This window comes from Hydra vulgaris, chromosome 01 (genome assembly GCF_038396675.1).
Source record: "Hydra vulgaris chromosome 01, alternate assembly HydraT2T_AEP".
NCBI lineage: Eukaryota > Metazoa > Cnidaria > Hydrozoa > Anthoathecata > Hydridae > Hydra > Hydra vulgaris.
The window spans coordinates 65,139,121-65,151,971 of NC_088920.1; the positions used below are offsets into that span (position 1 = coordinate 65,139,121).

Sequence of the window (12,851 nt, forward strand, 5' to 3'; positions counted from 1 at the left end):
CATAACCACTACCATCAAGACAAAAACCCTTGAGTAGAGTCAAGTAAATCTAGTCTTATTATAGGTAGGAAAGACTGCAACACAGGTTTATATTTATGATCAAACAGATCATAAAATGTCTATCAAACAGATGAGTGCAGAAAAGGTCAACAGACATTTTCTGCTTAACCTTTAAGTTTTTTCCTAGGTTTTCTACAAGACAGTAGCTGGATGTAGTTAACATTTGTGCAAAATGACTGTTTTTTTTTAGACACCACCTTTAACATTTACCCTCAACCAAGACCTAAAACCTGGATGTTTTTAATGAGGTCTCCTCTGTTAGCCTTTGCCTAAAAAAGCAAATCCTACAAAGCAGCAGAGCATGATGCAAAAAACTAATACTAAAAACTGATGCTACCTTAAATGGTTTAATCTTTGTACAACTAAATGTTGCACAAACAAACAATCCATTTATTCTTATAACATAACACAGAAGAAAAAACTATGTTCATAGCTTTTGATATATAACCTTTAAATAACCTATAAAATATAAAACTTTTGAAAATAACCTTTCTGTGTTTGTGTGTATACATACTAAATTGTTACATAAAAGCATACCCAATTTTTCCAGTATAAAGTCCATAAGCAGCATGCCACCACTCTTGCTGCATAGAAGTTACAAGATTTGGGCATATTTCTACAGGTAACAACTTCAGTTCATCTCCTTTTTTGCTACATTCCAAATGAATACTTTTACTGCTACGTACCACCGCATATATAAATGCCTTTTTATAAACAAAGTAAAAAAAGTTATTATCTTAATACAAAATCAACGCAACTATAATACATATAAAGTAATTATTAAAATTAAAACCACTAAATTAATAGAAAATGCATATAAAATTAAATGTTTTTTTTTCAATTACCGCAAAAACTTTATTGAACTGAACCTTTTTTTATATGATGATTCCTCTCGCAATTAAAAAATACAAACAATTATTAAACAATTAGACTGTTTTTAATAAATATACGTTTATTACGTATATTTATTAAACAAACAACGTCAAAATTTATTTAAATTATACCTTTGGTACTAAAACTAATTAATTTAAGTCATTTTTATGCTTTTGAAAGTTACGGTTTTTATAATTGTCGCATGATAAAAAAAGTTTGTAAAATGTTATTTTAACCATGAATTTATTTGCATAATCCAAATTAATATAGCCTGAAAATGGAGCTAACATGTTCAAATTGGTATTGGTCAGATTTTATACTTTATAAAATATATATATTTCAAGGAAATAATGAAAGAACTTTTGCAATTTTCATGTAACGTAAGTTAATAAAAACATAATTAAGTTTTGTTTTTTCTAAAATTTAGTTAAAATCATGTTTTTTAACAAATTATGCAAAAGAACATTAAAAGGATCCCAAACTCCCAACACATGTTGTGTTCATATTAAAGATAATGCTAAAAAAAAAGGTTTGAACCAAGTTTTTTTGATTAAAAATAAATAATGAATGCATACCGAGAAAAACTAATCTTGTTGTTTTTAACCATTTTACTCAAAAACTCTTTAAATTATACGTTAAATTAAAACTACAGACTTTGGCGATTCCTTTGAAGCACATTTAATTCATAAAAGCTTTAGTATTTGACATCACAGTAGACTTTTGGTAAATGTAATTAAAAAAAGCTGCATTTTTCTACTTTAATTCAATAAGTACGTAGTAGTATTTTTTTAACATACAGCAAAATGAATTTATTTCCATTATTTTTCTAAACATCGCAAAAAAATTTTTGTAAAAATTAAAAATAATAAATTATTTTTATTTTAAAGGAGCAACTTATTTTTTACAGATATCTTAATAATTTTTAGATTTATATATCTTACTTATATTTCTTTTGTTTTTAAATTAAAACAAATAATAAAGCTTTACTTACGAATCTTATGATTTTCATACGAGTATTTTACATTATATAGAACACTATATATACGGTTTCTCATTTTTGTGCAAGAGAGCGCAGTATTATTTATTCTGAATCTTACTTATTCTTAATTAAACAATGGAGACTATTTTCTCACTTCTCTGATCATTTTTATGCTATGATATTTTTTTGTTTTCCTGTCAAAAAAAAGTATTTATTAACAATTACTTTTATTAACTGACAGTATTAATAAGAGATATTTGATGAACTGTTAAATTATTTTATTATAAAAAATTTTTGATTATGCTGATTTAATTTAAATTGCTAACTTTGCTGAATTGGATATGGATAAAAAGGAAATATATTTTGTATTTGATTTTTGGTAACGAAACTTTAAAAATGTTGGCAACTCATACATACCAATTAGAACCTGTTAAGGTTATGAAAAAAAAGTACAAGAATACACTAAACAATACAGTTGACGTATCAGATACAAAAAATCGTGAAAGGATATGTGAGATCCTGGTTTTGCATTACAAGTACAACCAATAACAGCACAAGTCGGCATTATAAATTTTGATTACAAGTTTACTGTTCAATACTTTATAACCATCAAATTAAAAGCATGAAGTACATATATTTTTGCCCTTTAATACAATTAACATTTAACAAAAATACAGACAAATTATTATTAATTAACAGACAAATTATTATTAATTAATTAACACATTAATTAATGGCAATAGTTCAAGATAGATGGTAATTTAAATTGTCAAAATGTCGTAACGTGCGTTAAAAAGCATTATATTTGGTATTTCCCAATTTATGTGTCATATTTGGCATTAGCCTCTAGGAAAATTTAAAACCTAACAAAATTGACAAATACAAGTTTTTAGGCAATTTTCTCTTCCAATTCCCATTTACTCAAAGAAAAGTTACAATTAAACTTTTATTTCTCTCATCTAAAAAAAGAATGAGTGATGCAAAAAAAAAAAATTCTATACAACTTTTATTTATTCAAAGTTTAATTAGTTTAATTAACTTTTATTTATTCAAAGTTAAATTTCTTTTGTTCTACTTTTTCGTAAAAAGCGCGATGAAATAAGATTTTGATATTGATGAAAATAATCAACATAAACAACAACAATAATCAAATAAACAACACAATATCGCATAATTTTAGGGTTTTTTTATTTATTGCTTAGTTGTTTTAAATAATAAGTAAATTTAGTTCAAGTTAATATTTCAATATTTACAGTTGCAATATAATTAAAAAAAAAAAGTTTAATGTTGAACTTTTTATTTAGTTATTTACTTTTTTACCTACATTTGTTATAAAAATACTTTAGTACCCCAATCATTAAAATCATTTGTTATAAATATATTTTGACATGATTATTCAAACTAAGTTTTTTCCCTTGACTTCCCGAACTTCATGCAAAGCAAATTCAGACAAAATATTGTTTAACCAATTAAAAATGCTGTTACTAATTTTATACAGGTAATTAATATAAAACAATTTTTTATCAGAATATTTATTGAGATAATAAATATTCATCATTTATTAACATTAAATATAGCGCAATAACCATTTATAGCATAAAATATTTGAGGTTTTTAAACGTTAAAAATAGAAAATAAATAACTAAAAAAATAATGAAAAAATTTATGAATAAAAATAAATAAAAATTTTTCCAGAGTTTCATTTGTCTAAAGTCTACCTGTGACATCAAATACTAAAACTTTAATGAATTAAACGCACTTCAAAGGAATCGCCGCAGTCTATAGATTGCAATGTAGAATTTAAAAAGTTTTTGAGTACAATGGAGAAGGCGAGGTTTGGCTAAAACAACAAGATTAGTTTTTCTCGGTATGGATTCATTATTTGTTTTTTATCAGAAAAGCTTTTTTTAATATTACCTTAAATATAAAAACAGCATATGTTGGGAGTTTAAGATCCCTTTTAATGCTACGTTTTTACATTAAAAATCTTGAATAACGATGGTTAGTTAAATAACATTTTTTTTTAAATTTGTGTAAGGTAAGTTAAAACTACACGGATTTACTAAAGTTCTGGCAATTTTTTGTTAACAAAATGAATTACGTTATTAAGTAATTCTTATTTCGTCACGTTGGTTTGACAAGGTTCTAACTGAAACTTTTTATATTAGGAGAATTTGAAAGAAAAAAGTTTTTTTTTTTTAGTATTTATTATTTTTTTTAGTATTTAGTATTTTAGTATTTACATATTTATTAAATATTTGTACTACATATTTATTAAATAACTTTTATTTAAAAAAAAAAAAAAAAACAGTTCTTCATGATTGGTTAGTTTAAAGCAAATCTCAAATTGCACTGTTTTTTTTTCATTGTCATTTATTGTATACATTTCATGAGCAAAGATAAATTTTTGCTACAAAATATGGTTGGCAGGCTATGAAAAATCTAGCAATCATAAATCTTGTTATAGCCAGTGGCAAAATTTAGAAAATATTATTAATAAACATATGGGTCAGATCATTATATTTCAACCAATGGCTTGTGGGGTACCATCTCTGATTTTCCTGATTTTTACATATCATTATCTAAATGATGTAAATAGGTTAAATGTGCAATTTCAGAGTTCCAAGTGCAACGGTTTAGAAACTATAGCCTTACAAACACTCTCAGGTAGCCCCCCTCGGTTCCTCGAATGGTAAAAATAGACAACTTTAAGGCCTTATAACTTTTTTCTAACTTTCAGCAAGTGGCTCATTTTTTCTAGAACTATTCTCTAGATATTTCTGTCTTAAAATTTGTGATTTTCATTAGCTTGTATCATGTTAGAAAAAAACTACAGCCTCCTAAACTTTGGAAAAATTCTGAAAAATGCTAAATAAAGGCAAAATGAAGTTAACTGTAGTATTTTTCTATTCATCAACAAGTCCTTACATGTTAGTTTTCTAATTAGCTACAACGGTCTACAACAAATTGGCAAAATATAAGCAGCTTGTTACATTTTAGAAATCAGTTTTATCTAAAAATATATAGTCCACTTTACTAAAAAGTCCCATTTTCAGCCATTTGGGGATGACTCGTAAATTTTTCTAACACTTTGTATTGATCTTATATTAACAGCAAATAAGGCCATTAGATCTAACTATATAAAAATGTAAACATCACAAACTTGTCATGTTCACAACAAAAATGGCAGCATTTTTTATTAACCCTATTTTTCAATTATCAGGGCTGAATAGTGTTATTGGAAACCAGTGCCCCTCCAACCTGCTTTCTGGCCCATGTGAGGGATGTAACCCACTATCTGTAATTTGTTTTACAAAATTTTATATAATTGCTATAAAAACCATTTCTAGCCCAGCATTGTTGTTTATGTGAAAAGCATAGTTATCTTTTTTACAAAATTCTTGTTTTCTCCCTTAATAATGGCAATACATAATAATGTAGTTGAAAACAATTATATATGATAATTCATCTCATCCTTTTTTTAATAAGATAAGAGTAAAATCCTCTAGTGTTTTTGAGCTCAGGGTCATGTAACGCGGCAATAATGTCACTAACTGGATACCAATGGATATCTGTGGTTGTTGGATACTTGAAATAATTGCCTGCTTTTTGTAAACAGCTAATACAAACTTTGTCACCTTTAAGATCAGTTATCTTTCCAGGAAAGAATTCACCAAAATAATTCACTAATACCCAATCATTAATATTGATATCAATATTCATCGATTTTTGTGTATTAATGCAAGTATCTTCCAGCATGTGAAAAGAGTCAAATGTACTGCTCAATGATGTTACATAAGCTTTTAAACCGCATGATTGAGGTGAGAAATAATGGTATGAGCGAGTACCTTTGATGGCAGGAACATTCTCAAATCATTTAGCAAGCACTTCATGTGTAATAGCAGCTGTTTCGGTTTCAGAAATGTAGATAAATCTGAAAAAGAGTTAACGTAAATCATAATTCTATTTCCAAATATGTATTTAGTAAGGTCTTGTTTTAAGGAATCCTTTTCTATACTATTTGATTTTTTATAACTAAACATTCATACGTTATTTTTATTATTAGGATACTAGACATCAATTATTTGAAAAAATATCATAACCTAAATGTACATACACTTTGACAATAGCATGATATATTCCCGATGTTTTTAATTTTTTCTTTAGCAACTAAGAACATGTCCCTCGGTGTCAAAATTTGATTGCCAATTGGCCTTTGAAGGGATAGGTTATGAATAACTCTTTTCACTGTACCACCTATTCCATCACATGCACTTTTTCCATGTGCAGTCCCAAAAAAATGCCAGTCTGCTTTTAGTCCATAGTCTTTTTCATGAAAACACAGGTTTTTCAAATTAAACCTAAAATACAATAAGAAAAAAACCTATTCAGTTAAAGATTATCAATTTTGTATCCAATTTCAAAAACATCATTTCAAGGGCTGAAAATAGTTTGTCTAGAATAGGTAATTGTTATCAAAATTTTTTAAAAATATTGTGATATGAAAATTTAACCTATTTTTATACTGGCTGCTTGCACCATCAGTGAAATAATTGATCTTCTGAACTTGTGGATATTCCTCTTTCAGAATTGGTATGATTTTGGAAACATAACTGAAAACTGCCTCAGTATTGTGAATTAGATTGTCAGATATAACACAATAACATTTGCTTTCTGGTGATTGGTTTCCATTTAAAGATTGCACATATATGACAAATGGATGGAGAGTTGCTTGATTTTTGGAAAAATAGGATGACTGAACTTCATCTTGTATAATAAATGAAAAATTTTCAGCAAAATCCATTTGCATAATACATTCATTTGGCTTCATGTTTTCTTTGAGCTGGTTTAAAAAGAATGTCTGTGATTTGCTGACATAATGATGTTTTGTGAGGTTATATAACTTGTCTGTTAACTCTTCTAGAAACTCATCAGGACTTTTAACTATAGTTTCCAAGGAGCATCTATCAGTCTTCAACCATTGCTTATAAGTTATTTCATTTGCTGAATCCCCTAACAGTTCATTTAACTTTTTTTCGATTCTCTTTTTTCCAGGACACTTCTCACACTCATGAAACATACATGGTTTATTTTCTATTGAACATACAGCTAAGGCCATCAGATCTTTTGACTTTATTTCATTTTTTTAATGATTTAACCATAAGATTTGGATTTTGATGGTCAATACAAACACAGACTGTGTGCGTGCCAGATTTTCCTGCAACAATACAATGTTGTGGCCTTAAAAGAGCAAATGATGTCAGTCCCACCTTTACTACACCATTAGATTTTGATTCTTCTAACCATTTCTGGTAAAGTTCTGAAAGATTGCATAGTATGAGTCGTTTCTGAATGTGCTGTCTACCATCAACTGTCTTTATGCTAATGTAATCCTTTGCTCCTGGCAATAACCTGCTGTTACTATCATCCTCATAAAAGTTGACAATTTGATTTACAACTTCAGTAGTCAATTTTTTAGGATTTCTTATGTCTGTTGATCTCTCACCAAGGATTCCTTTAACATCCCGCAAAGCTCTAGCTTGCTTCACCATATATTGTGTTGTTTTAAATTCATTTATTGTTTACTGAATAGTCCAATGGACTGGAGCTAAAGTGAGCAGTTTTATTTTTTGTGAAATATTGATCTCATTACGAAACTTTTGTTTAAGCTGTTCTACAATAAAATCTAAAGCGTAACTTTTGAGCATACTAATTTGAAGCTCATCTCGTTCAGATGCATTCAATGATTCATTTAGCAACTTAACTTTCTTTTTTATTTTATTGTCTATTTGTAGCATACTCATGCTGGATGATCTTTTAATAGGAGACACACCAAATTTAACAAGACAAGGATTTATAGTATCAATTTGTGTGACAGAGTTATCAGGTGATATGGAATCTGGATCATGTCTCTTGTCAACTTCTTCAACATTCTTGATTTTTCTTACACAACCAAAACATATTTTTTTCTTAGGAATTAAATTAGAGTCCAGTTGATTATGCTCCAGAGTGACAGTTGTCAGGTTTCCTTTAACAATCTTTGAATGAATTGAGAACGGGTCACAACATGATTTATGGTATGTTGAATAGTAATTAATAAATTGTAACCTATGGTGAGTGCAATTTGTATGCAAATGAATATTTCTTATTCCAGTTCTTAAGGTCAGCAGGTATTTATCTTCATTTATTATTTCTGAAATTTCAGACTGACTGCAGTATGTATTTTTATGACAATCTAACTTTATGTCAATACCAATAGAACAAGTATTCATGTTTATCTAATAAATTTAATTAAGATGAAATATTATTGAACCTTCTTATGTATAATTTTTTATGAAGTTATATAGGAGAAGTAAGTTCAATAATGATTTGATTACATATATATATATATATATATATATATATATATATATATATATATATATATATATATAAATATATACATATACATATATATATATACATATATATATATGTATGTATGTATGCATGCATGTATGTATGTATGTATGCATGCATGTATGTATGCATGCATGCATGTATGTATGTATGTATGTATGTATGTATGTATGCATGTATGCATGTATGTATGTATGTATGTATGTATGTATACATACATACATACATACATACATGCATACATGCATACATACATACATACATACATACATACATACATACATACATACATACATACATACATACATACATACATACATACATAAGATCCAACAATTAAAAACACATACAAATAATGTAATGAAAAAAATGGAAACAAACTGCAATAGCAAAGTTTATTGAACAGAAAAATATCAAGGTAAGTTATTTTGAGTTATAAATGCTTATATATTTACATTTGCAAAAGAGTATATTATATAGAATCATTGCATTTTTAGATAAATAGTTAAAATTAACTAATAAAATTGAAACACATACTTTGTTAAAAAACTTATTTAAACAAAACATTAAATCAATATCGTAATGGCTTGATTAGTCTTGTTATACTTCATATTGCCAGTAATGTATGAACCCACTGTCCTACAATTGCCTTGAATTATTAGCAATTCAATCAACTATAAAAAAATCATCATAATAAAGATTAAATCGCAATTTTATGATTAACTAAATTTTTTTTTGAGTGTCACCTTTTAATAATAATGCAGGCTCTATATAGTTATTACCCCTTTAGTTGTGCTCCTATCTGGTATAAAGTCCAGATCAGGGAGAAAGTAACCAACCATATCTCTTTTTTTTTAAGAAATGACTTATGATAGGCTACATCCCTCACATGGGCCAGAAAGCAGGTTGGAGGGGCACTGGTTTCCAATAACACTATTCTGCCCTGATAATTGAAAAATAGGGTTAATAAAAAATGCTGCCATTTTTGTTGTGAACATGACAAGTTTGTGATGTTTACATTTTTATATAGTTAGATCTAATGGCCTTATTTGCTGTTAATATCAGATCAATACAAAGTGTTAGAAAAATTTACGAGCCATCCCCAAATGGCTGAAAATGGGACTTTTTAGTAAAGTGGACTATATATTTTTAGATAAAACTGATTTCTAAAATGTAACAAGCTGCTTATATTTTGCCAATTTGTTGTAGACCGTTGTAGCTAATTAGAAAACTAACATGTAAGGACTTGTTGATGAATAGAAAAATACTACAGTTAACTTCATTTTGCCTTTATTTAGCATTTTTCAGAATTTTTCCAAAGTTTAGGAGGCTGTAGTTTTTTTCTAACATGATACAAGCTAATGAAAATCACAAATTTTAAGACAGAAATATCTAGAGAATAGTTCTAGAAAAAATGAGCCACTTGCTGAAAGTTAGAAAAAAGTTATAAGGCCTTAAAGTTGTCTATTTTTACCATTCGAGGAACCGAGGGGGGCTACCTGAGAGTGTTTGTAAGGCTATAATTTCTAAACCGTTGCACTTGGAACTCTGAAATTGCACATTTAACCTATTTACATCATTTAGATAATGATATGTAAAAATCAGGAAAATCAGAGATGGTACCCCACAAAGTTTTCTTGAAATTGGTTGAAATATAATGATCTGACCCATATCACAACTGATTGCCTTATAGTAAAATAAATACAAAATGAGACATAGAAATGGAAAGACTTATTAAAATGATTATTAAATGCAATTTTGTTTCTTGCTGAGCGTGGATTAGCCTTTAGGGATGTTAATCATTTAATTGGAGATTCAAACTGATATTTTCTAGGATTATTAGAACTTTTAAGTCATTGCAATCCGCTTTTATAAGAACACTTAAAAAAACATAAAGCAGACACAAAACAAAAAGCAAAGTTTATTACTTATCGGCAGACATTTAAAATGCATTCATATCACACTGTGTTGATTATTTGAGAACTTGTTTTTTAAAGGAAAGAAAAACTGTGAAATATTATTCCCTTATTGTAAACTCAACACCCAATTCTGCGTAGAACAAACTATATTTATTTTACGCTACTATTAGTTTCAACAAATTTGTAATTTGTTGAAACTAACAAATTTGTAATTATAGAAAGATTTCTTATTTTTACATTTGTTGACTGCAATAAGAAGACTGAAGAAGATATTGTTAGTTTAATTTTTGAAAAACTAAAAAAGTATAAAATTCATTATTATATCCTTGTGCACCACAGTCACATTATATGAGACTGTGGCGCACAAGGTTATGATAAAAGATCCAACATGAGTGCATCATATAAAGGTGCACAAGATCACATTTTGCAAACTAATCCAATGGCTAAATTTTCTTCTAGTGTATGTTATAGTTTAAATTTATATGGTATTCAAGTTGTGAGATTTTTTGGCACTATACAAAAATTATGCAATAAATTTTATAGTAATTCACAAAGATGAGAAATAATAAAAAATAATACTAAAAATAATATGTTCTTTTCACACTATGTTAAATACACACTGGTTCCCAAGATTTTAAAGTGTTAAACCATTTGCTAAAAAAATTAATGAAATTAAAAATGCAATTCTGTTTCAAAATCAAACTTAATGTCAGAAACTCAATCAGATCTTAACAGAATAAAAAAATCTTTTGAATCCTGGCAAAATGTGCTGGCAAAAGTATGACAAAGTTCTTGCAGCTATAACAATTGATGTAGAAATAACCAACTTGTCAAATCTTCTTGTTGAATTAAATGCGACTGCTTATGAGATAGTTAGGACACTATTTTAAATTAATATAGATTGTTGGGCACATCTTTACAGATAAACACAGGTTTTTCAGGGAAAAAATTTACTAAAAGGAAAAAAACAGCACACAAGTAAAAAAGGAGGCCGACAGAAGAATTTAGAATTAATATTTTCAATGCTTTTATGGATAGCATCATTGGAAATATGACAAGAAGATTTAATACAGCAAAAGAAATAGATTCTTTATTTAATTTATAATGGTTGTTCCATGAATTAAATGATCAAGAAATATAAAATAAGTTTAGAAAATCCAAAAAATTGTACTATTGTTGTACTTTTGATTTACAATTCAAAATATAAATTACAAAACTAAAAGCATAGAAAAAAAAATAAAATATTAGCTCCTTTAATATTTTACAAAGTTTGTGAAATGTTACCTCAATATCTCTTAAACAAAGATTTGAGAAATGACAATTTTTCATATTCTTTACATCCAGTGAAATTCCTTCAAACAGCCTTCCCACAATTACACCAACTAAAATGTAAAACTCAATTGCTTTAGCAAGTCAGTAAGTTAACTAAAACTAAAGAAACTATTACTTGACACTAGTTCTGAGCCTTATGCATACAACCATGACAGATCCAGGAGGGAATGAGGAGGGAGGGGGGGGGGCGGAATATAGGGGTATGCATCCCCCCACCCACCCCAACCCCACCATGACCACCACCAGAATCTGAAAGTTCTAAAAATATCTTAGAAATTGAGGACCTTTTTTTTAATTTTTAGGAGAAGCAAATATGGTACAAAATACAAAAAAAAAAAAAAAAAAACTCGTGAATCCGTCACTGTTTTATTATATCGTCACTATTGTTTTATTTTAATTTCTTTTTAATTTACTTTATTTTACATAACAGTGCAAAAAAAAAAAAAAAAAACTATTAAACTATAAATATGGAGAAAAAAAAGCTTAAATAAAACCTCCGGGCTTAATGTGCTCATTCAAATTGTCCCAGTGTAAACCAAGCCATATGATTTGATGAAGATCACTTGCATTTTCAGCTACAGCAACTAAATATTTTTGATATTTAAAACAATTATTATTTAACATATTATTAATATAGTATTTCAACTTAGTATATTATTAAACTAATATTGAATCAAATTATTACTACCATTTTTTTTGTTTTTTTTTCATTTGTTTTTTAAAACATAACTTAAAAAATTATTTTTAAATCCAATTAAAAATCACAAAAAACAAAAAAAATCTAAATTATAAATTTACTATTAATATTACAATTAATTTAATTTTAATAAAAAAACAACAAATAAAAGAAAAGAAAAAAAAATTAAAGAAAAATAACATCTTACATAACATATCAGGGGCTATTCTAGGGAAATAATTTGGGCAAGGGTACCCTTCGTGCCAGCACTCTGCCACATGAAAATTTGCCGTATATAAACATTTTTTCACGAAAAAAAAAACATTTGCCAAATTTAAAAAGGTCCTTAATGTCTGAATTTAAACGGCTCCTAAATGTCACCCGAATACATTCAATGCTGTCGAAAAGGGTCTAGATTAGCCCCTGCATATAAAAACTAACATAGCATAACAAATGGTTAAAAACACTTAAATAAATGTTTATAAAAAATATTTCAAAAAATGTGATGAAAATGTTGAAATAAACTGAGGTGATAAGGTATTTCATAATTTTATCATTATTTTATTATTACTTTATTACTTTAAACTTTATTGGGGAGTTAATGTCTCTTTAT

General features: G+C 27.4%; 2 protein-coding genes across 2 annotated transcripts in view; both read right to left on the reverse strand.

Moving 5' to 3' along the window:
• The window catches only part of LOC100211630 (E3 SUMO-protein ligase RanBP2), a 113,520-nt gene that overhangs the window by 49,480 nt on the left and 51,189 nt on the right, over positions 1-12,851 (reverse strand). Inside the window, exons 17-19 of the mRNA XM_065788951.1 lie at positions 12,057-12,146; positions 11,515-11,612; positions 598-764 (exon numbers count right to left, since the gene is read on the reverse strand). Of these exons, the coding sequence (XP_065645023.1) occupies positions 598-764; positions 11,515-11,612; positions 12,057-12,146 (355 nt within the window). The remainder of the gene's footprint in view (positions 1-597; positions 765-11,514; positions 11,613-12,056; positions 12,147-12,851) is intronic.
• On the reverse strand, positions 5,378-7,514 carry LOC136075065 (uncharacterized). Its single transcript, XM_065787302.1, has 3 exons — positions 6,427-7,514; positions 6,030-6,273; positions 5,378-5,779 (listed from the first exon to the last, which is right to left on the reverse strand). Exons 1-3 carry the CDS (start codon positions 7,029-7,031, stop codon positions 5,378-5,380), a joined length of 1,251 nt encoding a protein of 416 aa, XP_065643374.1. The 5' UTR covers positions 7,032-7,514.

What these genes read in the sequence shown, in the direction of transcription:
- LOC136075065 (XM_065787302.1), bottom strand. Translation starts at nt 7,031, where the DNA reads ATGGCCTTAGCTGTATGTTCAATAGAAAATAAACCATGTATGTTTCAT. An exon ending in AGCAGCCAGTATAAAAATAG is followed by an intron (nt 6,274 to 6,426) that starts GTTAAATTTTCA and finishes ATTGTATTTTAG; the next exon opens with GTTTAATTTGAAAAACCTGT. An exon ending in TATCATGCTATTGTCAAAGT is followed by an intron (nt 5,780 to 6,029) that starts GTATGTACATTT and finishes AAATGATTTGAG; the next exon opens with AATGTTCCTGCCATCAAAGG.